This window comes from Seriola lalandi, unplaced genomic scaffold, assembly GCF_002814215.2.
Source record: "Seriola lalandi dorsalis isolate HSWRI2012SDOR001 ecotype SW California unplaced genomic scaffold, Sedor1 jcf7180002054946, whole genome shotgun sequence".
Classification (NCBI taxonomy): Eukaryota; Metazoa; Chordata; class Actinopteri; order Carangiformes; family Carangidae; genus Seriola; species Seriola lalandi.
Genome location: NW_019525497.1, coordinates 788,980 through 802,520, shown reverse-complemented (window position 1 = coordinate 802,520; position 13,541 = coordinate 788,980). Strand labels below are relative to the sequence as shown.

General features: G+C 39.1%; 1 protein-coding gene across 1 annotated transcript; it reads right to left on the bottom strand.

Annotated features, from left to right (window-relative positions):
- Nucleotides 1-3,415: 3,415 nt before the first annotated feature.
- Nucleotides 3,416-12,123, bottom strand: mrps27 (mitochondrial ribosomal protein S27). Its single transcript, XM_023394266.2, has 11 exons — nt 12,030-12,123; nt 11,797-11,874; nt 10,200-10,270; nt 9,987-10,045; nt 9,295-9,409; nt 8,951-9,029; nt 7,425-7,540; nt 7,060-7,162; nt 6,813-6,955; nt 4,933-5,100; nt 3,416-3,929 (listed from the first exon to the last, which is right to left on the bottom strand). Exons 1-11 carry the CDS (start codon nt 12,100-12,102, stop codon nt 3,684-3,686), a joined length of 1,251 nt encoding a protein of 416 aa, XP_023250034.1. The 5' UTR covers nt 12,103-12,123; the 3' UTR covers nt 3,416-3,683.
- Between the last annotated feature and the right edge of the window lie 1,418 nt (nt 12,124-13,541).

Genomic DNA, 13,541 nt, shown 5'->3' with positions numbered 1-13,541 from the left:
AGCCACGTTGATATACAACAAATACAGAGAATCGGTATTGACAAAAAAAAAATGATAATCACAACTTCATCCTAAATGTATTGTTCTGAACATTTGTTACTGAATGTTTCTGCAGTATTGAATGCAAACATTTTTAACAGTTTGAAAAGGTTATTTGTTGACCAGCTAATGATGACAAAATAACAGGCAAATATATCAGACAGCAAATAAATCATATTTCTAATTACCACTGCACATCTGCCTAATTTATTAGTTTAATACGTGAGCAGTACACCAGTGTCAGAATGCATTAAAAGCCACGCATATCCTCAAAACAAACAGACAGACAAATTAAACATTATTTGTTTTCACTTATCTCCTTGAAATGTTAGATATGAAGCAGCTGACCTTGATGGATAATGAAAGATTAATAAACATTTTTCTCTGGAGACTCTGCTGCTGTGGGCAGGCTGGCCAAGAGAAACACAACCAGCAGCATCTTATCCTGTAATCTGCTCCATAGAGCAGGACACAGACACTCTGTGTTCTCCCATATCAGATATAAATCACACTTATGAATCAGAAATAACATTAGAAAAAACACAACATGGTTTGTATTTACATGATAAGGAATAACTGAAGCCATGGGAAAATAAAAACTGAACATACTGTTCAGAGTAGATAGTACATTTTAAACTTAAAAGGTTAGATGAGGTTGTGCTGGCTTTGTTACAAGTTCTCCTTGAGTATTTATTCTACCATTAAGGTTTCCTGGTTTGTACAGTAGCAGGTGTTCTGTGTGTTCTGTATCCAGGCACCGATAATGTCTAATGCAGTCCTATTTCTCTTTCAGATTCTGTAATATTTGCATCTCTCAAATAACCCATGACACCCTGCCACCACCCTACTCCTCCTCCCCTCCATGAAAACACACACAGATCTTTTAAAACACTTAAAAGGCTCTGGGCATCAGATAACCAGTGATGTGGATGTCAAACTTCCTGACTTTTTTTATCCTCATCACACCTCACCGGACGGACTTCATCAGCATTGTTAGCCCACCTGTCTATACTAATACTGGCACAGCAAAGTGACGGACGAAAACCTCCGACAACAGCAAGAAATGTAAACACTCCTGTTGCTTTCAAGCCAGTGATTTTAAATTGAGCTTAAGGACGAGACGCTGACAGTGAGTGGTGAGTGAAAATCCCCGAATACAAATATACTATTTACGGGTGTTTGATTACTGTTTTCTAAAAACTATAGTGACCAGATGTTTTTGGGAAATTATTTAGCCCTTATCAAAAAAATGAAAGTATATATTCAAGGCCCATTTTTAGAAATATGTGTCTACAGTATAGGAGTGAATAACCTGGGAACAGTCTGGGGAAGTCTAAGTTGAAGTATACATTTTTGTTTTTTTAAGGGGATTTGACATGGGCCTGACAATAAGAGAAATATAGAGTAATACTTGCTTTGTCTTTCAACGACTGAAAGGTCGATGATCCCTGGACTGGCAGGAAGAAATGAGGGCAGGGGGGGAGTGAATGAACAGCTCTTCCCCTCCCTCAACATCCATGGCTGTAGAGCTCTTGAGCAAGGCATCTAACCCGCTCAACGGCTCCCTGAGTGCTGCACGGTGGCGGCCCACTGCTCCTGTGTGTGCATGTATTCACTAGTCATATCGGCTAAATGCAGAGGTCAACTTCCTCGTGTTACAGCGGGAGATTTTTTTTAACAACATTTGTTTAGTCTGTGCTATTCCTGCTGTGACAAAATGTCTGCTGTGAAAAAGGTCTATAAAGTCATAGTGGAGGGGAAGTTTGCACCAAGAGACATGCACCTTTCCTGACATGTTACAATGAGCCTGTGAGGACAGTCACTTGAAGATTGGACATTTCTAGAGTTTGACAAAGCAAAGAAAAAAAAGCAAGTGTGTTGAATGTGACAATATTCAGAATTTGATACGGATAATGTAAACGTTCTGTTTGGTAATTCCAAATTTGGCCTTTTCTGACTAAGAGATGTGGTATATGCTGATATTCAGGTTTTATGAACATATTTGTATTGTATTTTAGAGTTAATAGCATTCATGAATTAGAATAAGTGGAAATCTTTGATTACACTAATAAAGCTAACATTATCTGATGTTGTTAGATGTTAGTTGTTATTTTATGCATGTTATGTTGATTCCTGATATACAATTTATTTTAACATATTATAGTTTACATACTTCAGCCTCGTAAACAGCCTTTCAGGCCAGGTCCGAAGTGTCTACGATTACTTCTTTTACTCTTCACTCCATTAGCATGCAAACATTTAGCAAGCTAACAGTTTGCTACATCCAGATGTAAGTTACTGTGTGTGAATATTTAGTTACAATAAATCTCTATGTAAAAACTTTCTTTTGAGTGGAACTTATTCTAATTCAGTATTGTGTAAATATCCACTTACTGAACGCTTATGTTATAACTAGGCTAAGTTTGAATTTACAAAAAACTGCTTCCAAGCATATAAACTAACCCTGATCCTGAATTGAGTGTTTTTTATCGACTGCTGTTTCCAAGGTAAATGTAAAAAAAAAGAGCTGCTCTCAGAATAACAGTCAGAGTGGTGCCTCTGGATCACAATGGTTCTTGTTTCAGCATTTTGTGCCGCTCATTCATCCTGGACTGCATACCAGGCTGTTTCCCAAGATCATGCTCTGAATACTGAATAGCTTCAACATAATGTGGAATGAATGCATTATGTGCTCTACGACAACTGCATTTTGTTTTCCAAAGATCTATTATCTTATCTTTCTGCAGATTCTAAACAGCCTAGGCTTTATTCAATTTTCCAGTTAACTTTCGCTGTTTTTAGTAATAACTGAAGTTCATGGATTAGCTGATGTTGCACTCTCTTGTTGATATTTCAACTTTTTAACAAACCCTAAAGTACAGTTTGTGTCTATGTGAACAGTTACCTGGATCTGTACATCAGGATTTATATTTTCCATTGTCAAAGGAAAGGTTTCTGGACACAAATGCATTCCTTTCGGTGAACAGAAGTTGTTTTTTTCTAGATTGGCTATCAGAAAATAATTCTTGCATTCTTCTATGCAATACCCCTTTCATTTCCCCCTGTGAGAAATCTTTCAAAGATGCTTTTGACAGACACACACACGCACAAGCACATATACACAGGGACGGACAGACAGACAGACAGACAGACAGACAGACAGACAGACAGACAGACAGACAGACAGACCTAGATGACTGCAGGCCGAGAGGAAAAGGAGTGGGAGGATGTGATGGTAAGATCTTTTCCCAGCTTTCCCTTCTTTTTGCTTACATGAGGTCACTCGACCACGGGGCCTAACAATTGATGTGTGCATATGTTCCAATTATGATATCATCCCATAGTCCACAACAGAAAAACAATAAATGTGAGACAGTTTTTCTGATACAAATGAATCAATCTTATTGTGACATTAAACTTATATTAGCCCAGTTCAATTCTATAAAAACAGAGCAATACTTATAAAATAAACACACAATAATTGGTAATATACAATATTAACTAGTGACATGATGAGATCTAATGTTGACATTTCACAATTTTAGAGACACAAAACTCTTATTATGTCCTAAGTATATACAACTTTAATGTTCATACTCAAAGGACAGTTCATTGATCTTGATTCAGCTCCATCCTCACTGTCTTTACGCCTGAGCTGCAGCGTTAGCAGCTAACCTCTCCTGTTTCTCCTGCTCTGCCTTCTCCTTCATCTCTTTCTCTCTCTGGATCAGCTGCCTCCTCTCAGCTTCCCAGGCCTGCACGCGACTCTCGAACTGCTCCAGGTCCGGTTTCTCCGCAGCAGCCAGGTTCTGCTGAGCAAGAGCCGTCACTAAATCCTGGAAGGAGGCAGAGTCCAGCTTACCCTGAGACTCCAGCTGGCTTCTCAGTTCCTGGGGAGGCAGGGAAACAAGAAAAAGTTGAAGGCGCCAAACAGTGACCTCATCACTTCATTTACATTACTTGGGTGAAACCATCTGAACCAGTGAGCTCTATTCATTACATTTCAAATGTTAGAGCTTCTCTGAAAACATTCCTAAATCCCCAAATGAGTCTAATTATCAACATTTCAACATTTAAATGAATCCATTAAATGTGCAAAGAGTGTACATTTTTTTTAATATAACAGTAGTACGGGTAGACAAGCAACAGACCACACTGCTCGCCTGGTATCATATATTAAAAGACACAAACTTGATCAGTAAAACTAGTCGCACTTTGAAGGGTCTCTGTGGAGTTTATGACTGTTACGATCACCGGTTTGTTCACTCTTGTAAATGCTCTTATGATGTGATCCACCAAGCCAATCCAGCCAGTTATTTCACACTGAACAACTAATGTCACAATTTCATGATAAACACACCAATTAAACACACATTTGTTAGATCTCCAGAATGTACAAAATGCATGTTGGTGAGTGACAATGAATGTAAACTTTATTTAAAAGGAAAACTCAACAGGGCAACTTTGGTGTAGATGGTAATGTGGTGAAAAGTCTATGGCAGCTCTCTTAAGCTCATTTATTTAAGCTCATTTATATGAAACTATCTCTCAGTCAAATCATCAAATAGCCATTTAATAAAAAAAGAAAAAAAAAAAAGAAAAGAAAAATGTCCCTCTGCATTTGAAAACAGACAAAACAATCCCAGACAAAACCGTGTCAGTGTAAAGGCTGCACCCTGTCTGCTAAATCACTGCGTCATTATAATCATGGAGAACCAGCAGAAAGCACAGCTCACGGGCATGAGCACTGCTTTAATCAGAATTACAACCCCAGTCGTGACAGGAAACGCTGTTTATCACATGTTTACCGTCTCGCCCCGACTAGGAAAACTAATGTAAATTCAGTTGCTGCTACAAACAAAAACACACCTGCAGCGAGCGACAAACACCCACCTTGAATCTGCTGGCATACTGAGGTAGCTTGGCCTGCTCTGCCCGATCATTTTCATCTACACTGTCTTCCTTCTTGTCCTCCTCCTCCTCACCTCCTGACTCCTCTCCAGAAGTGTCAGAGTCTGACGTGGAAGACATTTCCTGTAGCAAGTCATTCATGTAGTCCAGCTGAAAACAAATGAAAATTCATGTTCAGAATGCAGAAATATAGTTTGATATACATATATATTACAATATAGTTTGAACATTCAGTATAAAGTGCAGTTTGGGTTGTGAAATAGCCATTAGTGCCTGAAAAGTCTTTGTTTGTTGTTAATTAAATTACCCAAGTGGAGGTTTAATATTTTATCTACTTTTTAAGAAGATGCAGTTCGTTATTTGAATGATTACAGGACAGGCATGCAATGATGAAAGAGGCTGACCACCTTACTTGACAACTCACCTCTTAATCTTAGGAAGAGGTAAGATCAACTGTGACCTGAGGCAGCCGTCACCAGCACCTTTACTTGAGATGTAATATTTCCTCTCTGTCCTACGGTGTTATCTGCTCTGTCTACATTATTGCTGTGCCGCTGGCTGACACACAGGCCATTTCGTTCCTGTTGCAGTGACATCCTCGGTGCTCCAGGCTCTTCAAAATCTCATTAGACGTGGACAAAGCTGAACTATTGAACTGGACAGCGCAGGCCGGATCAGAGGCGCTTCACCCGACCGTGTGTGCGTGCATATATGTAAAAATAACAACAATATGACAGCATGTGTGTTCCATCTCAGCAGATGAACACTGTTTGTGTCATACACCCCACCTGGAAAGTAACAACAGCCTGTCTCTTCTGTGTGTGTGTAATGCTGTCTTGCAGAACCATAATCGGCATTTGAGACTAGGCAGCAATTTCATTGTAAACACAGAAGGCTGTTTGTAAGAAAGTTTAATCCAGATTAATCTCACAGCAATAACCTCAAACTTTGTTTGACGTCAAACCCACAGTCTGCGGAGAACACCGATAACAAAAGACCAAATTAGTACAGGGAGTGATGCTGTTGTTGTGCAGTGTGGTTGTTGAGTGTATTTGCATATCCTGTACTAGTATGAACACTGCGGGTCGATGCTGTATCTTATAGTGCACCGATTGTTGCTGTATTGTTCTCATCTGCCTGTATGGTATGTCATGCATGCTGTCACTCAGTAGATGTCGTGTGGACTATGCCTGTGATTTATTCTAACTGCATGCTCAAATTGTGAATCAATTATGTCTATCAATTGATAAAGTTTAACAAAATCAAATAAGCAATAATAGTAGTAGTAAAAAATGACAATTAAATGTGCTGACCATATAATAGCTTGTGTGTGGTCAGAATTAAATCATTACAAGATTGACAAATGTCATCTCTGAGCATTCAAGACAGATATACTGTAGGTGCAAGACATTTTAACTAAGCTTAGCACAAAGGGTGAAACTGAAAACCTATTCATATTAATGAGAAGAGAGAAAAACATGCCCTTGTTTTCTGTTATATAAGATATTGCGCCACATAAAGCAGTATAGCACGCTGCATCGGAGCCAGGGATTAGTGTCACACCTAAAGCAGAGCCAGCTGTGACTTAATTAATGTGACTGATATGGAAAGTTATTTTTTATGATATTGATATTGGATCAGTATTCCCAACAGTAGATATTATGGCAAGCCAGTCATGGGTTTTGTTAGTGAAAGAGTTAGGACTGTGCCCATACCTGGCCCCTAAAAATGACGACCACACCGTCGACTGCAAAGTCACTTAAATGCACTTTTGTCTGTCAAAAGGTCATGTCGTCCTTCAAACAAAAAAAATGTTTAAATAATAATCACACGCACACACACTTGAATTTTTATGTCCTTACGGTGTCTTTGGACAGCTTGACGTCACCAGAAGCAGCAGCCACTCTCTCGATGACAGCCAGCGCACGGTCCAGATATCCATGACCCCAGAAGAGAGGCATCCCTTTGAACACGGCGTGTATGCCGTTTGAAATCTCCACCTTGCCTACATGGAAAGGAAGAAGAGAATAAACGAGACAATCACAGTGAATAAATAAATAAACAAATAAAAACAATATAGTGTGTGTGGGGGGGGGGTGAAGTACACACCGAGGAGAGCATTGCCAAGTAGCTGAGCACTGAGGCCAACAATGTTGTCTTGCTTCAGTCCACAGATGAGCAGCGATGCCCCCAAAGCCCGCTCTTCTGACACCTGAACACAACGAGAAACAAGTGTAGGTATTTCACTTGGAACCAAACTGGAAACACGCTAATGAGTTTCAGGCAGCCACTTTTCCAAAACAAATGAGTAGCAATTTTGAATCAAACCCTCATAAATCACTCAGGGCATCAGGAAACTGATGACTTCACTGTAGAGCACAAGGTAATGTGCTGTATTTCCAAGGGTAAGAACATACTGGTATCATTTGTTTTCATAACACCTCCCATGTTTCTGCGGCTGCTTTTTCACTCACAATGAGTTGTGGTCTGGTTGCCAGGTAACTGCCCAGAGCGTACAGAGACAGGATCTGTGTGGAGGGAAGGTTGAAGGCTTCCTGAAGCATCACCTCTTCAACCACAGAGCACGCACCTGTATAACAAAAACATTACGTCATAAATGACATATTTTTATAGTGAACAAAATCCCCCCATGCACAGCCAATATAAGCAGTCAGTGTCAATGTATGTTATCATTGATTTTCTTTTTGTAAGGCTACTGCATTGAAAGCTTTTCAAAGTATTCCTATGTCAAATAATATCCTTACTTACTTCTAAAACAATCTGCACCAAGACTAAACCCAACAAGAGTATTGGCAAAATGAAATGCTAAATGAATGCACTTTTTCATTCATTACTGTTGAGTAAACACTGGGAGTTAGCTCATTGAGATAAACAGGTGGTGGAGCTAATTGTCCAGTCAGGCATCATTAAACTACAACAAAAGAGGAGGGCGCAATGAGACGTGGAAAACATGATGGGAATATGGCACTGTTTGTTTCATATATCAATTGGAGCAACGATACAGTCTCCTCATCACTCAACACAGATCTGATGTTTTCATTTACTGTTATGTGAGTGGAGGCCTCAGTGGATGTTAAAGTTACATGCTTCATTCACCAAGTCTGTTTCTTTTTGCTTTTTTGACACAGTACATCCACTTCTCTGCCCCAGCCAAGCCTAAAAACTTTACCATATTTTGTTCTTTTTTTCTTCTTCAAATTTACAGCATTTCCACATTTTCTTCATGCACAAAAATAAAAGGCTCAATTCTTGCCTAAAACAGATGAGCGCTGTAGTTTTCTAAATCAGGAAAAAATAACAGTACATTTGTTGGGGACTATTTTCAGCTGTGGTTTAACACTCACTAGTGAGTATTTACAGAAGCAGTAGTCTCTCCAGTGCCCACGTTCATCGTAATAAAGGAACATGTCGCCCAGTGCAACGAAGTGGCTCACTGATGTGTTTTTAATAGTTTATGGACAACAATGGAGCGCTTTGCCACAGAGGAATAAGAAATGTCAGGTTTTAGCTGTCAGTAGGGTCAATTCATTGTTGGTTTTGGTCTTTTCGTAGGATTTGTTAAAAAATAAAATTTCTTTTGAATACTGCCCGTTCCCTCAAAGTAATGAAACAACATTGGATCTGTGTCTCTTCAGTACTGAAGCGATTCAGTGTATAAGCGCTAAACAAACAGTGAATTCAACATTTATCAAATGTAATTTTGACGTCACAACACACCTGAAAACACTGTAATGCCAACTATGCGCCTTCACTTGTTGAAAAACGACACATTGTTTACTGTCTAATGTTATTACAGAAAAATATTCAGGCTTCCCCTTTACCTCTGTCTTTTACAAACAAGGAAAGAAATGTTTGAAGTCTGATTTTAGTGTTCCCACTCCTGGCAATATTCAGAGTTAAGAGGAATGTGTTAGGAAACCTGCAGGGGTTGTACTTTACATCAGCAGTCAAACAGATTCTTTGATTAAAAAAATCTTACTTTTAAAGTCTCCATCCTTAATGTAAGGATCTATGAGCAGGTTGAAGGTGAAGTCATCTGGGAATATTCCATACTGAACCTACACACACACACACACACACACACACACACACACACACACACACACACACACACACACACACACACAAAATTTTACACATTTTACATTTGATTTTAGTTTGAAAATGCATCTGGGTTGTTAAGATTGGATTTCATAATCGCTCACACTGTCAGGTAACTGTAGCTGTCAGTCCTGATCAGGAGCATCTACTCAGACTTCCTCTCCGCAGACTTTGAATATGAGGCTAATGTACATCACAGAAGGAATATAATGGGTTGTGTACCTTGTTTTTAAGCGTGTACAGGGCCTTCTCCCTGGCCCCGTACTTTAGACACTGTCTGATCCAGCTGTGCATGGTCCATTCTCGGAGGTACCAACAGTTTGGACTGTGACGAAACCTGGAGGGATAAAAATAATAATTATATATATATATATATAAAGATGTGATGACAAAAAGAGATGACATGCGATCAAATTTAAATGTCACAAGTCTTTAGTGAACCATTTTAGCTGCTGAATGACCAGAACATTTTGAAAATTTAACAGCTTAATCCTGAAAAATCAGCACTAATAACTGACGTACAAAAGTCCAAACACATCAAAAACAGTTGAATGAACTGCCATTATTGATTACTTGTTACAAACTTCCCCCTGAGTGGAAAGACGGTTAATTCTCACTCAGTTATGAAAATGGATGTGTCCCGAACAAGGGTGCGATTGGGAAATATACTAAATCTTGTAATCACAAGAATGGGTGCAGATTCCAGAGGAGGGAGTAAACAGGAAAGGTCTGGAGTTGCCCCGAACAAAGAAAAGCATGTGACTGAACATAAACCAAAACAGACAAACCAAACAGACAATTCATTCCAAGAAAAGCACGCAAGTTGGTACCATGGACCAAAACCAAGGAAGCAGCAGATGTCTGATACAGAACTGCAGATGCAGAGTATCAAGAGTAAAAGTGATTCCTCTTACTTGTAAAGGTAGTACTCTGCTTGATCAATTTCTTCCCGAGATGATATGTTGTCAACAAACTGAAACACAAAGAGAACGTATAAACCGTTACCAAAAACGTTGTTTCAGCTACCAACAAATTCATTCGTATTTGTTGCTTTATCGGTGAAAGGTTTACCACAAAAAAAAAAAAGAAAATCAAATACAGCCCATTTAAATCTGGATGCAACTTACCCGCGACACAGTCAGAGAGCTAACTGGGAGCTTCCTCTCATATGTCCTCTCCATAGTGGCGGCCAGTTCAGCTGTGAGTTAAAAAAAAAAAAACACCAACAAGACAATTAGACAGTTTGTCATGTAATAGACAAACTGTTGAGAATGTATTTCAGTGTGGTATGTCACACTTGCCTAGGAAAAAACAGCACCAATTAAACTTTATTCACTTCTGTCATTAAATGCTTCATCATCAGTTGTGATTCACTTAAAAAATTTTCAAAATTTTAGTAGGCCTACTACTGATTTTAATTTAATTGTTAGTTGTGTGTGTAGCAATTATAGCCACACTAGTGAACTTTTGCCAATGAGAGCACCATGAGGCTGCAGTCTGACACTGCCATCCTGTGTTGATCAAGTGCACACACACACACACACACACACACACACACACGTTTGATGCTTGACTGCTCAGCTTTTTTTTTTTTGACACGACATAACCTGCAATCAGTACTTCTGGATGTGGACGTATGTCAGCTACACGTCATATTTAATTGTGAGAGTCCTTTTTTCTACGTAACAAAACCAGCTTTAATTTTGTCTCAACACAATATCAAACACACAATATTAAAATACATTATATCAGAACTTTACTTTAAGTGCAAGAGAAGACTGGCAAAATTTATCAAATCAGGAAACATATGATCATAGAAGAAAACACACTTAAGTATCTCAACAGTCATTCAGTGCCGACTTTCGGTAATTGCTAGTTTGCATTTGAACCTTTACCCAAAAAGTAAAGAAGTTTGATATCCAGAGAGAGATTATAGCAGTCCCGATTCAAAGGCATCTTCTACAATTCATACTTAAAGACTTAAAACATCCTATGTAGCACAGAAATGTGTCATCCTCCTGCATGAATTTGGAAAACTAATAACTGGTGTATCCTTTGCTGCCTTCAGTACCTCACAGTCCAACTGTACTCTCCATCAATATTCTGCACCTACTTATCCTGTGCAAGAGCGTATCCCACCCTTTGCAGGTCGCCACTCTATTACTCAGTGACTATATAGAGACAGTCACACTGAAAAACCTAGCCTGGTCTAATGTCTAATGAATCTGGATTTCTGCTGAGGCATGCGGACGGTAGGCTCAGCCTGTCTGATTTTTGTTGCCGACCATGTGCCTCCCTTCATGGGCACAATTTACCATCTTCTAATGGCTACTCCCAGCATGATAATGCACCATGTCACAAAGCAAAAGTCATCTCAAGCTAGTTTCATGAACATGACAATGAGTCCAGTGTAAGTGTTAGGTAGCCTCCCCCGTGTCCGGATCTGAATCCAATACAACACCTTTGGGATGAGGATGAGCTGACAAATCTGCAGAAATTATGTGATGCGATCATGTCAACATGGAGCAGAATTTCAAAGCAATGTTTCCAACATATCAATCAATGTCGTGAAGAATTGAGACTGTTTTGAGAGCAACGGGAGGCCCTATCCAGAATGAGTATGGTGTTCCTAATAAACTGCTCAGTGAGTGTAGGGTCCCCTGGATCATGTCCACGTCGGAGACTCTAGTTATTATTGCTTGAACTGCCGGTTTTAGTTCTTACCCAGGTTCTGATGATCTTTCTCCCTCGCCTCCCACACTTTGGTGTCGGTGTAAGCCGCTGAGAGCAACCATCTTCTAGCTGCAGAAAGACAAACACTGTCCATCAGGTCATAGGGATACAAGTACCACACGTGGGCTAGTCGGCTGTTTACGAGATGTTAAACATTTTCAGAAACTTTAACGACAGCAGACAAAGTGTAAAGACCTCAGTTTTGCGATGTGCTATGTGTCTACCTGAAAGAGACGGAGATAAACGGTTAACTTTGACAGCTGCAGTCACACATCGCTTCAACACGGAGGTTGCCATCTTTGGACGATACCATTTCGTAGTCGGACCGGGGGAGTACCGGAAATTTCTGACGGTCCCTCAAACTGACGTAAGAGGGTCATACCAATAGTGAGACTCGGTAAATTTGATGGAAATCATGAAACTTGATTACTTATTTATGTACATATAAAAAGTATTTTTCTAACCACCTTTACGTGGGAAAAGCGCAAACCTAGGCCAAATCTACAATTATTACTTTTAAATGCCTTTATTTGCAAAGACCTATAAAATTCAATGGAGCCAGTGAAGTCCATCAGGCCTAAAATCATTAAAGTTCAGATTCATGCACACGGATAAATTGACAAGTATTCTCATCATTTTGTTATTCTTCAGGGTGCATGCCATTATTATTGTAATGGTGAAAGGTTTTTGTTGGATTTGGATTTGGATTTTGGATGTGAAATTTTGAATGAATAACAAGTGATATAGAAAATATTCACTTCCAGCCCACAAACCACAATGCATAATATCACATGAAATAAATCACATTTCACAGAAGCACCCTTTTATAGAACTCTGCATATTCACAAGTAAGTCAGGTTTGTGAAAAATCATAGTCTATATTAAACCTTAATCTCCAACAAATCATTACATGATGAATCTGATGTAAAATCGTTAAGGGTAATTCTTTATACTAAATCTTATACTCCTGTTTCTTCTTGGACAAAGTTGATGTCAGATTGACTGGCATTAGTAAAACCCACATAAATGGATTGGCTAAATGACAAAATGTATAAACATAGTTAAAAATTTTAATTAAGGAAGAGAGCAGACTTGAGCAGGACCAATGCTATTAGAATTGATAGTCAATTGTTTGTATATTTTAAATTATTACATTTTTCATTATTTATGGTTTATTATGACTTCACTTTTGCTCTATTTTCATTGTTATTCTTAGACACATTCTTTGTATGCATGCATACTTGGCTAACAAAAAACAGACAATAGAGGGTGCTGTTTATTAAAGGGGGAGACTGACTAGATAGATAGACAGAAGTGGAAGTGTAGGAGATTTACTTTGCCTGTGGCTCTGCATACAAAGCCATGAAAATTCCCAGTGTTAGTTACTCAGCATCATGGATGACTGCTTCCCTAAGCTTGTCTAGAAATTAGATTTGTCCAGTCATGTTTAAAACATTACAAACAATACCTAAAACAGAATAAAGCAGGAATATGACAGTACAATAAATATATGGAGCTGAGCTGTTGAGTCTACATATGTGTTTGTATGTGAATCGCAGGGCCGTTGACCGGTTCTGTCCTCTCTCACCTCTTCGTCAGTGAGCCAATGTTTTTGTTCTCTTTTAAGGAGGACAGCCCTCAGCTATAATTACAGTAAGGTCCTTGGCTCTGGGTCAAAGGAGGTAACAGGTTGAGTCTGGGGTGGGGCAGTTTTGTTAAACAAAACATGGAAGAAT